General features: G+C 53.5%; 2 protein-coding genes across 2 annotated transcripts in view; both read right to left on the reverse strand.

Moving 5' to 3' along the window:
* Nucleotides 1-4,625: 4,625 nt before the first annotated feature.
* On the reverse strand, nucleotides 4,626-5,645 carry TMEM89 (transmembrane protein 89). Its single transcript, XM_049640370.1, has 2 exons — nucleotides 5,223-5,645; nucleotides 4,626-4,824 (listed from the first exon to the last, which is right to left on the reverse strand). Exons 1-2 carry the CDS (start codon nucleotides 5,514-5,516, stop codon nucleotides 4,639-4,641), a joined length of 480 nt encoding a protein of 159 aa, XP_049496327.1. The 5' UTR covers nucleotides 5,517-5,645; the 3' UTR covers nucleotides 4,626-4,638.
* A 1,577-nt stretch (nucleotides 5,646-7,222) lies between these two features.
* Nucleotides 7,223-12,224, reverse strand: part of CELSR3 (cadherin EGF LAG seven-pass G-type receptor 3) — a 36,598-nt gene continuing 31,596 nt past the window's right edge. The window contains 12 exon segments of the mRNA XM_049640371.1: nucleotides 7,223-7,535; nucleotides 7,773-7,909; nucleotides 8,159-8,213; nucleotides 8,404-8,580; nucleotides 9,220-9,390; nucleotides 9,772-9,867; nucleotides 9,953-10,045; nucleotides 10,956-11,025; nucleotides 11,172-11,278; nucleotides 11,368-11,463; nucleotides 11,765-11,842; nucleotides 11,977-12,090. Of these exon segments, the coding sequence (XP_049496328.1) occupies nucleotides 7,521-7,535; nucleotides 7,773-7,909; nucleotides 8,159-8,213; nucleotides 8,404-8,580; nucleotides 9,220-9,390; nucleotides 9,772-9,867; nucleotides 9,953-10,045; nucleotides 10,956-11,025; nucleotides 11,172-11,278; nucleotides 11,368-11,463; nucleotides 11,765-11,842; nucleotides 11,977-12,090 (1,209 nt within the window). The 3' untranslated portion in view covers nucleotides 7,223-7,520.

Raw genomic sequence — 12,224 nt, forward strand, 5'->3', positions numbered from 1 at the left:
TTTTAGATCCACTTAAAATTTTGTGGGTTTTTTTCCTATTTAATTTTTTTAATGTTTATTTATTTTTGAAGGAGAGAGAGAGAGACAGAGCATGAGCAGGGGAGGGGCAGAGAGAGAGAGGGAGCCACAGAATCCTAAGCAGCCTCCAGGCTCTGAGCTGTCAGCACAGAACCCGACATGGGGCTCAAACCCACGAGCCATGAGATCATGACCTGAGCTGAAGTTGGACACCCAACCGACTGAGCCACCCAGGTGCCCCTTAAAATTTTCGTTTTTGCTGATATTCTAATTTTAGGCAGATATTATTTTTCTGGTTTTCTTTAGCTATTTGTCTATAGTGTCCTTTCACTAACAATTCCATTGCCTGGGCGTACTTAGGGATGTTTCCTGTCAGGTTTCTTTTTTTTCTCTGCAAATGGGCCTCACTTTCCCATTTCTTAGCATATTTTGTAATGTTTGTTGAGAACTGGACGTTCTGAGTGTTACATATCGAATTCTCTCTTTAGGGATTGCTGATTTCAGCTTGTTGAGGAGTGGAACCATCATGACCATTCCATACTACTTTCACAAAGTGTATATTCCTTGTTGTGTGTAGTAATTGAAGTTTCTAATTTATTATTTCTGCAATCAGCCAGTGACCTGACAAAGATTTCCTTAAACGTCTTGCTCCCAAAGGAAAGGTGGGGATGGGGGTGGGGGGTGAGGTCTACTTAAATTCCCTGCAGCTGGGAAGCTGCTTCAGCCGGTGGGGGTTGAAACAGGGAAATTCATTGAATTCTTCATCAAGTTCTCCCTTGGATGCTGCAAGTGTTCAACTAGACTTCTGAGTTCCAAAAATAGCTGCTGCAGTTTCTGCTAGCTTGATAGTTATTTTGGTGGCGGAAAGGATTCCTGGAGAGTCCTACTCTGCCATCTTTTGTGATGTCACACCCTGTTCTAAATGATTTGTAAAAAGAATATTCCATCTAAAAGAAAAGCCTAATTTGATTAGAATTATATAGGGGTGCCTGGGTGGCTCAGTCGGTTGAGAATCTGACTTTGGCTCAGGTCATGATCTCGCATTTGTGGGTTCGAGCCCCGCATGGGGCTCTGTGCTGATAGCTCAGAGCCTGGAGCCCACTTTAGATTCTATGTCTCCCTCTTTCTCTGCCACTCTCCTGCCCTCACTGTGTCTCTTTCTGTCTCTCAAAAAATAAAACATTAAAAAAAATTTTATTACAAAAAAAGAATTATATCAACTCCAATAATTTGGGGGAAAGTGTTTTTTTGGACAGTTGGCTGAGAATTTCCAGTATCAGGTCCTGGTTCTGTTTTGACCATTTTTCTCTCAATCTTTCTCCCTCCTCTTGCATTTTACCATAAATAGCAAAAAGAGCAGAGGCTGAATTTTCAACAGTTTCCTTGGAAATCTCCTCTACTTAATGTCCACTTTCATCATTCACAAGTTCTGCCTTTCACCAAACTGCTGGACACAACTCCACTAAGCTTTCCTCCTGGAAAGGAGAGAAGGAGGAAAGGAAACCTCCTGGTTTCCAATAACATGTTCCTCATTTCCTTCTGAACCCTCGCTGGCAGCATTCTCAAAGTCAAGATTTCTGCTAACGGTTTAAGGCTGTCTTGGCTTTTTCCATTATGCTCCTTGACATTCTTCCAACTTTTGTTCACTGCTCAATTCCAAAGCCATTTCCATGTTTCTGGACTTTGTTACAGTAGTACCTTGCTCTCGATATCAACATCTGTATTAGTTTTCTATTGCCAGCATGACAAATTACCTCAGACTCAATGGCTCAGAACACAAATTTATTACCTCACCATTCTATAGGCTCAAAGTCCAACATGTATCTCATTTGGCTGAAATTAAGGCATCAGCAGGGCTATGTTCATTTCTGGAGGTTCTAGGAGAGAATTTGTGTCCTTGATCATTTGGGTTGTTGGTAGAATTTAGATCCTAGTGGTTGTAGGTCTGAGGTTCCTGTTTTCTTGCTGGCTGTCACCAGAGAGTTATCTCCAGCTTCCAGAGCTCGCCTGAATTCCTTGGATTTTTAGATGGTGGGAGATCCCTTCCCCCATCTTCAAAACCAGAAACAGAGGATCAAGTACCTCTGACAATTTAAATCTAACCAACTCTCCTGCCCTCTTCATCACTTTTAAGGGCTCATGTGATTCCATTGAGCCTAGCAAAATAATCCAGAAAGATCTTTAATTCCATCTACCAAGTTCTTTTTGCCAGGTACTATAACATATCCACAGATTCCATGGGCATCTTGAGGGGCCACTATTCTGCCCACCATATCCTCACCAGGAGGTACCAAACCCTGTCCCTCCCCAGCCTGCCCCTTCCTCCTCTCCAGGGCTCCTTCTTTCCACTGAAATTCTGACCATCTTATAGTTCCTGGACCAGGCCAAGGTCCACCCCCACACCCTCCACAAGGACCTGTCATTCTGACTGGAGCACTGTCCCCTACTTTAGTCACCTCACTTTTCAAGTGTCAGCAGTCAGCCCACCTTTGCTCCATGCCCCCACCCACCTGCCGCCCACTGCCCTGACTAGGCCAGCACATCTCTGCAGAGTCATGGCTTTTATTGAGTTGGTTTCACCACCGCCACCACCGCCACCACCACCACCACCACCACCCTCCCATTTGAGTAAGAGAGGAGCCGGTTCTGTTCTGTACATCAATGGATCCTGGTATCCACAATAGACTAGCAAATGGTAGGTGCTTACTGAACCTTGTAGAATGTAGAAGTGGGCCTAACAAGAGGCTGATGAATCTCAAGCTTCAATGCCCTTCTCTTCCAGGCCTTGGGAGGAGCCCCAGGAGTGTGTCCATAGAGGCAAGTCTTTTTTAAACTCGCGGAATGAAGATATTCTAACTGCATGTAGTTAGAACCTCTGTCCTTTTCTAGTCAATCCCTCCATACTACCTCACCTCTTACGGGGATACTGGAGAAGTTATAACATTTGGGGGGTTCAGCCAAGAGGAAGGTGGGTTGGGGATTGTCCCAGGTTGGGTTCTCTAGGAAGCGGACTCCCCAGAGGGAGATTAGGACATTTACCAGGGAGTCGAGATCAGCATCTGAGGGAGAGAGAGAAAGGGTTGCGCCAAGGGCAAAAACTAGCTGTGACGAGGCCGCCTGCAGCTGAGACCCTTCTTGATGACTGGCAGCAGCGGGCTTCCCTGAAAGGGGACCACCTCCAAGTCTACTAAGGGGACACACTTGGCCGGGGTTTAGAGGGACCTAATGTGGTTGCTCCACTCGGGTGTGCATTCACCTTGTCATTTCTGTCCTGGTACATGAGGCCTCCAGGAACCTCCTGCCAGGTCAGACAGAGCTTCTGGTCAGGACAGAAATGCAGGATCCTATTGCATTTAGCACGTGCCCCAGAGTGCCCGGTGCTAGAAAAATTGTGAGCCATGGAGAGAAAACAAGTTTTGAAATGTATGTGGAGCCAGAGCCTACCTTTGGGAAATTCTTCCAAAATATAGAGCTTCTGTATGAAAGCAAGTTGATGACAGTTTTCCAAATTTGAAAAACATCCAATTTATGTGACATCATCAATAATAGTTTAGGAGAGGGATTTTCTAAACTATCAATAATTAAAACACAAATTTCAACAATCAACCATGTTAGAAGGAAGACTGAATTCATCTATTTTCTGTGTATAGAGGATATGTCCCCTCTGTACTACAAAATCTTCATCCTATATAGAGGTTATCAGAGTCAGCAGCCAGAAAGTATAGGGGTACAAGTATTAATGTGTTAGGAAGTCGCCACAAACACATTATTGGTCTGGATTTTGCATTGTAGCATCACTTTTTTTTTTCTTAAGTAGGCTTCATGCCCATTGTGGAGCCCAAAGTGGGGCTTGAACTCACAACCCTGAGATCAAGACCTGAGCTGAGATCAAGAGTCGGACGCTTAACAGGATAAGCCACCCAGGAGCCCCTGTAGTGTCAGCTTTTTAACATTTATAATCTCTCACCATTTTTTCCTCATTTTAATGCACTTATTTCTATTTTTGAATTCGTAATTTTATATTCTTTTTCTAAAACAGATAAACATGCATAGGCCTCAGTACCCACTCAACCTGGATTGTCCTCAGTAGAAGGAAGAGAAGGGGTGAAGTTCAGCCCTCACTCCACTTTCAGGGGCCTTAGAGCAAGGACCACTCAGGTGCCAGAGCATGGTTGAGCCCGCCATAAAGATGAAGGTGGCCAAGGCTCACCCTCCACCTCCCGACCCCCCCCATCCCCAACCGGGTGCCCTCACTGACTCATTCAGGTTGTTACCTCCTCTGGGCAGCCCTCCATGGACCAGCCAAGTCTTCCCTGATGGTCAAGTCTTGTCCCACCACACCAGGGCCCCTAAGGAGCCCTGGAGAAGGAGCTGTATTTATGAGTGAGACCTTAAGGAAGAGGGGGCTGTCAGTGGGGGCAATGGAGCAGTGTGAGTCAGCCCCACATGCCCACCCATCCTGGGCACAGAGGCCTCAAATCTGCCGACTGCAAAAATAAAAAGGAGACACAGGGTCCAGGCGAGCTTGGAGACGACACACACACAGGCCTGAGCCTGGCCCAGAGCCTCAGGCCACCCCCACCCCGACTGACCACCAGGCAAAGAGAGGCATATGTTGGGTCACCCACTCTGGGTGGGAGACCCCTTTATTGGGGTTTTCTGTTTGGTGGTTATATGCCGCAGGTGGCAGTCAATATGGACCAGGAGGGCATCCAGCATGTGCAGGACCCCAATGAGCAGGGCGCGGTCTGAGATCGGATTCCGCCGTTTCCAGGGTCCGGAGGGGCTAGTGGTCACCTGCGGGTGCTGAGGATAGGACCAAGAGGCAAGAGTGAGAGCAGAGGGATGGGATCAGGGTGCGGTGAGGGGCAGCGATGGGGCCAGGGAGAAGGGCATAGGAAGGCAGATGGTGGTGGAGGGTCACCGAGGGTCTGCCATGGGCTGGGGTGGTCGTGGGGGCCAAGGGGGCTGGATGAGGAATAAGGATATTAAGGGGCGGAGGGACAGATGGGGACAGAGTACTGGGAGTGGTCAGGGGTTGATGGGTGTGGACAGATGTAGGGACCAGAGAGTGTGAGCGGTGCGGGGGGCGGGGGGGCACAGGCATGGGTAGGTTGACTGGGGGAGGGTTGGGTAGAGGACGTGATCTCACTGGGTCTGAGTGGAGGCAGGAGGCTGGGGGAACAGAGCAGTGCTGTGCTCACCTCAGACTTAGTGCCCTGGGAGCGCCACCGCTGTAGCACCGCACGGCTGACCATCAGCATCATGGTGGTGGTGAGTGTGACCCCAGCCACAGGATAGATGCGGTTCATCCCCAGGCCCATCCAGTGGCCAGGACAGCCCAGACTGCCCCCACAGCCTTCCAAGGTGTTCGGATGACACCCCCAGGGCTGTAGGTCCAGCCCCACCTGGTACCACAGGGGCCGTGACCAGGCATGGGAGGGGGCTGGCATCGCCAGCAGGGGCAGCAGTAGCAGGATGAACGGTGTGGGCAGCATGGCTGTGCCAAGTCCCCGGGTGGAACCTGGGTGCCTGGCAACAGACAAACACCCCTCCCCCAGGGGCAGGCAGCAGGTTCCAGCTGGGTCCGTGGCCTTTCCTGAGGGGCAGACTGGCCAGAAAACACAGCAGGGTGGGGAAGGGGGGCTTCCAGGGCCAAGATAGGCGGTACGCTTGAGGCCTGGGTGCCAATCTCTTAGCCAGCCCAGGACTGAAGAACAACTCCTTCCCCCAGCCTCCTCCCTGCTTCCTTCCTCACCTAACATTCAGTCCCTCAAATTCTAACACCCCATGGTCCCTAAGGCTGCTGTCTGGCACAGAGCCGCTTGCTGGTCCCCAAAGCCCAGCCTACCCCACAGTCCAAATCACAGCAGGGTGAGCGCTCAAAACTGTGGGGCCCCCACAGGCTCTGAACAAAGCCTGAAGGTTCTCTCTGGCCTGTGAGGTCCTGTGTGCTGTGGCCTCCCTCCAGACTCACGCAGGCCTCTCCGGTGTTCCCCAAAACAAGTGCTGTTCCCTATGCCAGGACACGGTCCTCCATTTCTCATGGCTGGTGTTTCAGTCTGTGTCACCTTCTCCCTTAGCTTCCCTCCCATGAGCATACTGGGCAACACAGTCCCTTCTCTGTCGTGTGACCCTGTTTTATTTTCTTCAAAGAAGTTCTAACTCTCTGCAGTTTCTTATTTGAGGTCTGCCCTCCACTCAGACACATAAGCTTCACTCACCCAATATTTGCCAAGCACGCCAGGCACCATTCCTGGTGCTGGGATACGTGTGACAAAGCAGATAAAAAGCTCTGACTTCCTGGGCTGTGATTCTGGGGGCTGGGGCAGGGAGGAGGATTCATGAACACAGAACAGGGTGCTGATGCAGAACATGATAAAAACTGAGCTGGACAAGGGGCGCTTCAGTGACTTGAAGGATAGGTCAGCCTCCGTCCGCTTGTCCAGCACAGAGCTGAGCACCTGGTCAGTACCTGGGGGACAGCAGTGTTCATGTGCTTTTGAGCAGGTGGCTCGAGCCCAGCATTGCTGTCAGCATTTTGTGGCACTGACTCATTTAATATTCACTGAGCAACCCAGGAAGCGGGTATAATCATCATTTCACTATACTGCCGAGACACAGGACCAGAAAGATTTTAGCCGCACCGCCCCGCCATCACTCAGAGCATCAGCTGGCCTAAAGGCCCACTGCTGCCCACTAGGGAACATGCCTAGATGCTGGCATTTTATGGTAGAAATGAGCACATTTCTTGGTTGACCATGACCTGCAGAGCCCAGGTGATGTAATGATTATGAACAGGCATTTTCCCAAGTAGACAATCCTGCACATTCTTCTAAACACAGACCAGCAGCACCTGTGAACACCATGCTTCCTCGCCCCCCCCCCCCCCGGTTCACTCACACCCTCCGGGGGCTGCACCTCATTGGGATCATTCCTGAGAAGAAGCTCTGATTCCAACTATCTTCCAGATGAAGACATAGGTGCCAAGGGTTGAGAGCAGCTGGGTAACTTGGACCTGGGGTACCCCCACCCTGGGCCCCATAACTTTCCCTCTGGTGGCTGTCTGCTGTCTCACCTGACTCTGCCCTCCCCAAACCTTCCCCCCAACTTCTGACTCCAGTCCCCACTTTGGGGCATAAGAAAGGTCAGGAGCCAGGGCTGTAGATGGCTGCCCACCCCACCAAGCCCCCACCAAGCCCCCACCAAGGCACAGCAGAGCCTGGTGTTAGGCAAATAAATCTTTATTTCTGGGGCTAAAATCATACATCTTCCCCCAACCCAGCCAGTGCCAGTCTGACTCCAGTGCCCCATCCCTGGCCTATAGCACTGAACTTGGAGTCCCAGAACCTCCAGCCCTGAGTTGTGTGTATGTGTGTGTGTGTTTATACGGAGGGGACTCCTGGGGGACATCTGGAGGCAGCCCAGGGTTGGGGGGGGGTGTCGTTCTCACAAGTTACAACATTCAGAGGGGAGCAGTCTCAGGCAGGGTGGCAGCATGGTCAGAGTTTGGTCATCTGAGGAGGCAGAGGAGGGGAGGCTCTGGTCAGTTTCCAAAGGACACATATCAGCCCCTTCCCCCAGGACAGCAACCCCTGCTCCCAGGAGCAGCTTCAGCTAAAGGCAGGAAGGGGCAGCAATGGGTCCACCAGGGACAGATCCATCCAGGAAGGGTGAACTTCCTGAAGCTGGGGGTCAGGGTAGGGACAACCAGTAGACAGACAAAGAGCTCAGCAAGACAGAGGCCAGCTCACCAAAACAGGGCTGGCAGGGCTGGACCTCGGGTGTTGGAGGGCAAAGAGGACAGCGTCGTGGACAGAGGCAAAGAGATGCTGCTTAGTGATTGATGCATCGAAGAAGTGCCCAGCCTCAAGCTGGGCAACCACAGGGGCTGTAGGCAAGGAATAGGTCTCCCCTGACTCATAGAACCACCAGGAACCCCAACCCCAGTCCCCCGAATACCCTGACCCATTTCGTCCCTGACCTCTACCCCTGAGGCTACATCTAAACCTCCAGTCACTCTTGATCCTTGACCCCTGCCCCCTCAAGACACCTCTGACCTCCAGTTTCAGAGACCTTAACTCCTTGGCTGGAAGAGCCCACTCCCCTCCCAGACCGCTCATGTCCCCATCCCACGCACTGTGGCAGGCGGCCATGTACACCTCCACCTCGATCTCTCGGAAGTCACGGAAAATCTGCAGCAGAAAAGGGGGCCAGACTCAGAGGGAGCCTTGTGGGTCCCGAAGAGGGAGGCTGGGGTGGGAGGGAGTTTTGAGGGGGAGCTCAGAGGGCTCTTGGATCTAGTTATAGGGTCAGGAGGCTTGAGGGGGCCTTGTCCTCTCCCAGGGCTCTTCTTAGGGGTGTCCCCAGCCCCCAGCCCCTTACATTCTTCAGGCTCTTGAGGCACACAGTGTCCACAAAAGAGAGGGCTCCCAGATCCAGGACGAGGCTGTGGAAGTGCGGCTGAGGCAGGCCCAGGGCTTTCAGTGTGGTCACATCTGGGGCCTTAGCACCTTCTTGACCGCTGGCTGCCATATCTTCTAGCTCATTCCCTGTGCTCACCTGCTGGCAAACCAGACACACTGCAAAGGCTGCCCATGAAGGGGTGATGTCAAGGAGCACACAGACATACAAGGACACATAGGGTCAGATGTGGGAGCATGCACGTAAACACCCACATATATTGGGACATTCAGGGGACACTGGAGAACCAGGATGTGGGGAGTCTCTTGTATGCAAAGGCAAGAGGGACACATGAGGAAACACAGGAGAGGACGCCCAGACTCAGGAGCACATACAGACTTGCATATACTGCTCTGTTACCTCCTGCACCCAGGCTTACTAGGGAGGCTTAAGAAGGGAGGGCGCTGGGCAATTGTAGCCTACCCTCAGTCAGCCAGGGCGGAGCAGGGAGGGGGCCCAGGGACACATGTGCAAACGCAGACACCCTGGCATACCATCTGGGTCTCTAGTTGAGCCTGGCATCCCTTTTGATCCCATATTTCCCCCCCACTCCCAATCCTTTCCCTTTACCCATGAGCACAGACTGTGGGGTCTTGTGAACTCTACAAATTCAAGGTCTTCCGATGGCAGACAAGAGAGCCACAAGCAGAATCTATGGCAGATCACTAGACCTCTCCCCATAGGGCATCTGATCCATCACCCACCCCCCTGCCACTGGCACCACCACTTAAAACCCACAGCTGGTAGGTCCGTGGCCTTCCTCTCAGGACATGCATGGGCACCCCCATCTCTGCAGCTCATGGCTGACCCCTCTCCCTCGGCCTTGGAGTCCTCCATGTTGTTGCTCTCCATGTCTCTGGTGCTGGAGTTGACTTCGATAGAAACAGAAGTGTCCTTGGAGGCGGCAGTCTAGGTCAGGGGAAGAGAGGGGCCGTAAAAAGCTGTCCCAGCTGTCACCTGACAGCCAAGCCAGGCAAGTCTGGTACCACCCCCAGGCTTTGGGCAGGTAGGCAGGCCAGGAACTGAAGCTTGGGACCCAGGGCTGCCAGACTGAAGGTGGTGGGGTTCTGACCAGCTCCAGGAACAGCCAGATTGGAAAAGGATCGTGGTGGTTGTTACTGTGTAACGCTTGTTACTGGCTTAGGATGTGGGAGAAAACAAAACTCCACCCAGAGCACTGACCCACCAGGGGAGCAAAGCAGGGGTCCTGGGGGCATCAGGGAGAAGAGGGGAATGAATGAGGTTAAGAAGTCAGGAGGCCAGGAGTCCCTGGCTCAGAGAGGCCCCTGCCTGTTTCTGGAGCTTCTTCAGTCGCTTCAGCTTTTGCTCCTGCTTCTTGACCAGCTTCTTCTTCCGGGAGATGAGGTGGTCAACATCCACACCGCACTAGAGAGAAATGTCAGAAGGGATGCAGACATTCTGGGGAGGTAAGGGACCCTATGACACTCACCCTGGGGACCCCAGGCCTCACCCTCTGCTTCAGCGCGTCGCTGTAGAGCTCGGCATTAGCAAAGTACATGGTGGCTGAGGAGCGGAAGATCTTCACACCTGGGACCTCCCTGGCCTAGGGATGGGTCAGGGTTGGGGGTGGCTGAGCCCTCTGCTCTCCTGGTTGTATCTTGCTCTCCTGCTTTCCTCTCCTGTATGGCCCAAGGGCCCCCCATCACCAAGCCACTGCCCTCCCAGACCTTGGGCCACAGGTTTGGCTACATAACCCTAACACCTCGTCCTGCTCCCTACCCCTCACCCCCACCACCCAGACCCTCAGCCAAGCCCGTCAAAGCTTCCTCCAGGGCACCCTGAACCTTCCCTTCCCATCTCCCCTCCCTTCTGTTAAAACCCAGGCTAGGCTCTTAGGCCTCCTCTTGGGTCTCCACCCCCCACTCTGTGGTCTGTTTTCTGCATGTACACAGAAACACCCTCCCCAGCTCCCATTCCACCCAGGACACAGTCCAGGTCTCTGCTCAGCACTTGGGCCTGCACAATGTGCCCCCACCTCCCTTTCCATCCAGCTGAGCTGCTCCCCCTCCTGACCACTCCTCCCTCTGCCTGATTATACTGTACTCAGACTCCAAGTCTCCAAGTCAGCAGGAATGGGCTTGTTTTATTCCACTGCCCCTACTATTAAGCATGAAACTTCTCAGGAGGTAAACGAATGATAGAGATGTAGGAACTCTGCTGATCAGATCACAAACAGCCTCTCCTTCACCCTGGTGTCCCAAGCTCCTGCCCCAGAGCTGCTCCACAGGATAAGACAGACCCCTCCCCTCAGGCTCCCATGGCCCCTGTATCCACTCCTCCTCTGTCCCCTCCTAGCTCTGAGGAGGGTGGCAGACTAGAACTCCTCCCCTGAAGCTCCAAGGACCAAAGCACCCTCAATCCCCAGGGTCTTTGCCAGGTGCAGACAAGACTAACAAAGGCCCATTCAGCCTCTGTCCCACCCCCAGGCCTCCTGCTCAGCCCCTGCCACCCACCTCTGAGTACTCAGCCACATCTCGGTAAATATCCGTGTCTGGCACCTGCCCCAAGACAGAGTAGCGGGGCCTGTGAAGGAGACCATGTGAGGAAGGGGCAGCGAGGGGGTACGAGGGAGCCTGGGTGACCCCCGAGATGCAGGAAGGCGGTGGGGAGAAAGTGTGGGCCTCGCTCCCTCACGAGCTGGGATGGGGGGACCCAGAGGGGAGACTCACAGCTGCGTACGGAACACCACAAGCAGCAGGGAGAAGACCACTGCAACGGCCAGGCCAAGGTCCAGGTTCAGCAGGATGGTGGCCACAAAGGTCACCAGCCAGATGAGCTAAAAGCAGAAGGGCAGCGGTCAACAGGCTCTAGAGGGGGCCCTGCTGTAGGTCCCCACCCCCACCCATGGGCTCACAGGCCTCTCACCAGATCCACTCGATTTGCCTTCCAGAGGGAACATATGTCGGTGAACTGCTTCAACATGCCCTTCAGGTTCACGATAATGACGGCTGCCAGGACTGCCTGGGTGAGGGGAGTGTCACCAGGGACTTCCGAGAGGCGCCCAGGTGCTGACAACCCTGACCACCCGGGCATGAGCCCCGCACGACGCTAGCCGCCACCTGCCCCCTGAACTGAACAACTTGGATCTCACTCGGAAGGGTTCCAATCCCTGATCCTTAACTCCAAATCCCACCCCAAAGAGCTCAACCTTGAAAAACAGGGCATGAGCTTGTGTCCCTGCCCCTCACCTAGGACCTGACTGATTTGAGCCCCTGGCCTGGCCAGGTCCCTCAAGCCTGGCTGTGGGGAGGAGGCGGCTCACCTTGGGCAGGTCTTGGAAGAGTTCCCCAAGTTTGACGATGATAATGAGGATGAAGAGGGAGGAGACAGCCCCAGCCACCTGCAGGGTGGGAGTGAGCAGGGGGGTGGGGTGGGGTGGAGGGTAGGGGAGCAGGGTGCAGGGAGGAGCGGGCAGGACCGCCCAGCCAGAGCGGTGTGCGTGCGCACAGATGCACACCCGCACCCGGAGCCCACCTGCGTGTTGCCCCCGGTGCTCTCCTGTACCAGGCTGCGGGACATGGAGCAGCTCACAGGGAAGCACCGGAAGAAGCCCCCGACGAGGTTACTGAGGCCGAGAGCCACCAGCTCCTGGTGGAGGGAAGTGCGGGTGTGTCATGTCTGGTCACCGTACCACTGTATCTAGGCCCAGGTGTCCCCAACCTCCATCCTCATTCAACAGCCTCCAGACTTGGCTACTGTCCCGAATGCCCTGGCTACTGTCC

Source organism: Panthera uncia, chromosome A2 (assembly GCF_023721935.1).
Source record: "Panthera uncia isolate 11264 chromosome A2, Puncia_PCG_1.0, whole genome shotgun sequence".
NCBI classification, from domain to species: domain Eukaryota; kingdom Metazoa; phylum Chordata; class Mammalia; order Carnivora; family Felidae; genus Panthera; species Panthera uncia.

Bases quoted from the DNA above. Each gene is read 5' to 3' on its own strand.
- TMEM89 (XM_049640370.1), bottom strand. From the start codon at position 5,516: ATGCTGCCCACACCGTTCATCCTGCTACTGCTGCCCCTGCTGGCGATG. The intron at 4,825-5,222 runs GTGAGCACAGCA...TCCTATCCTCAG, and splicing joins CCCAGGGCACTAAGTCTGAG to CACCCGCAGGTGACCACTAG.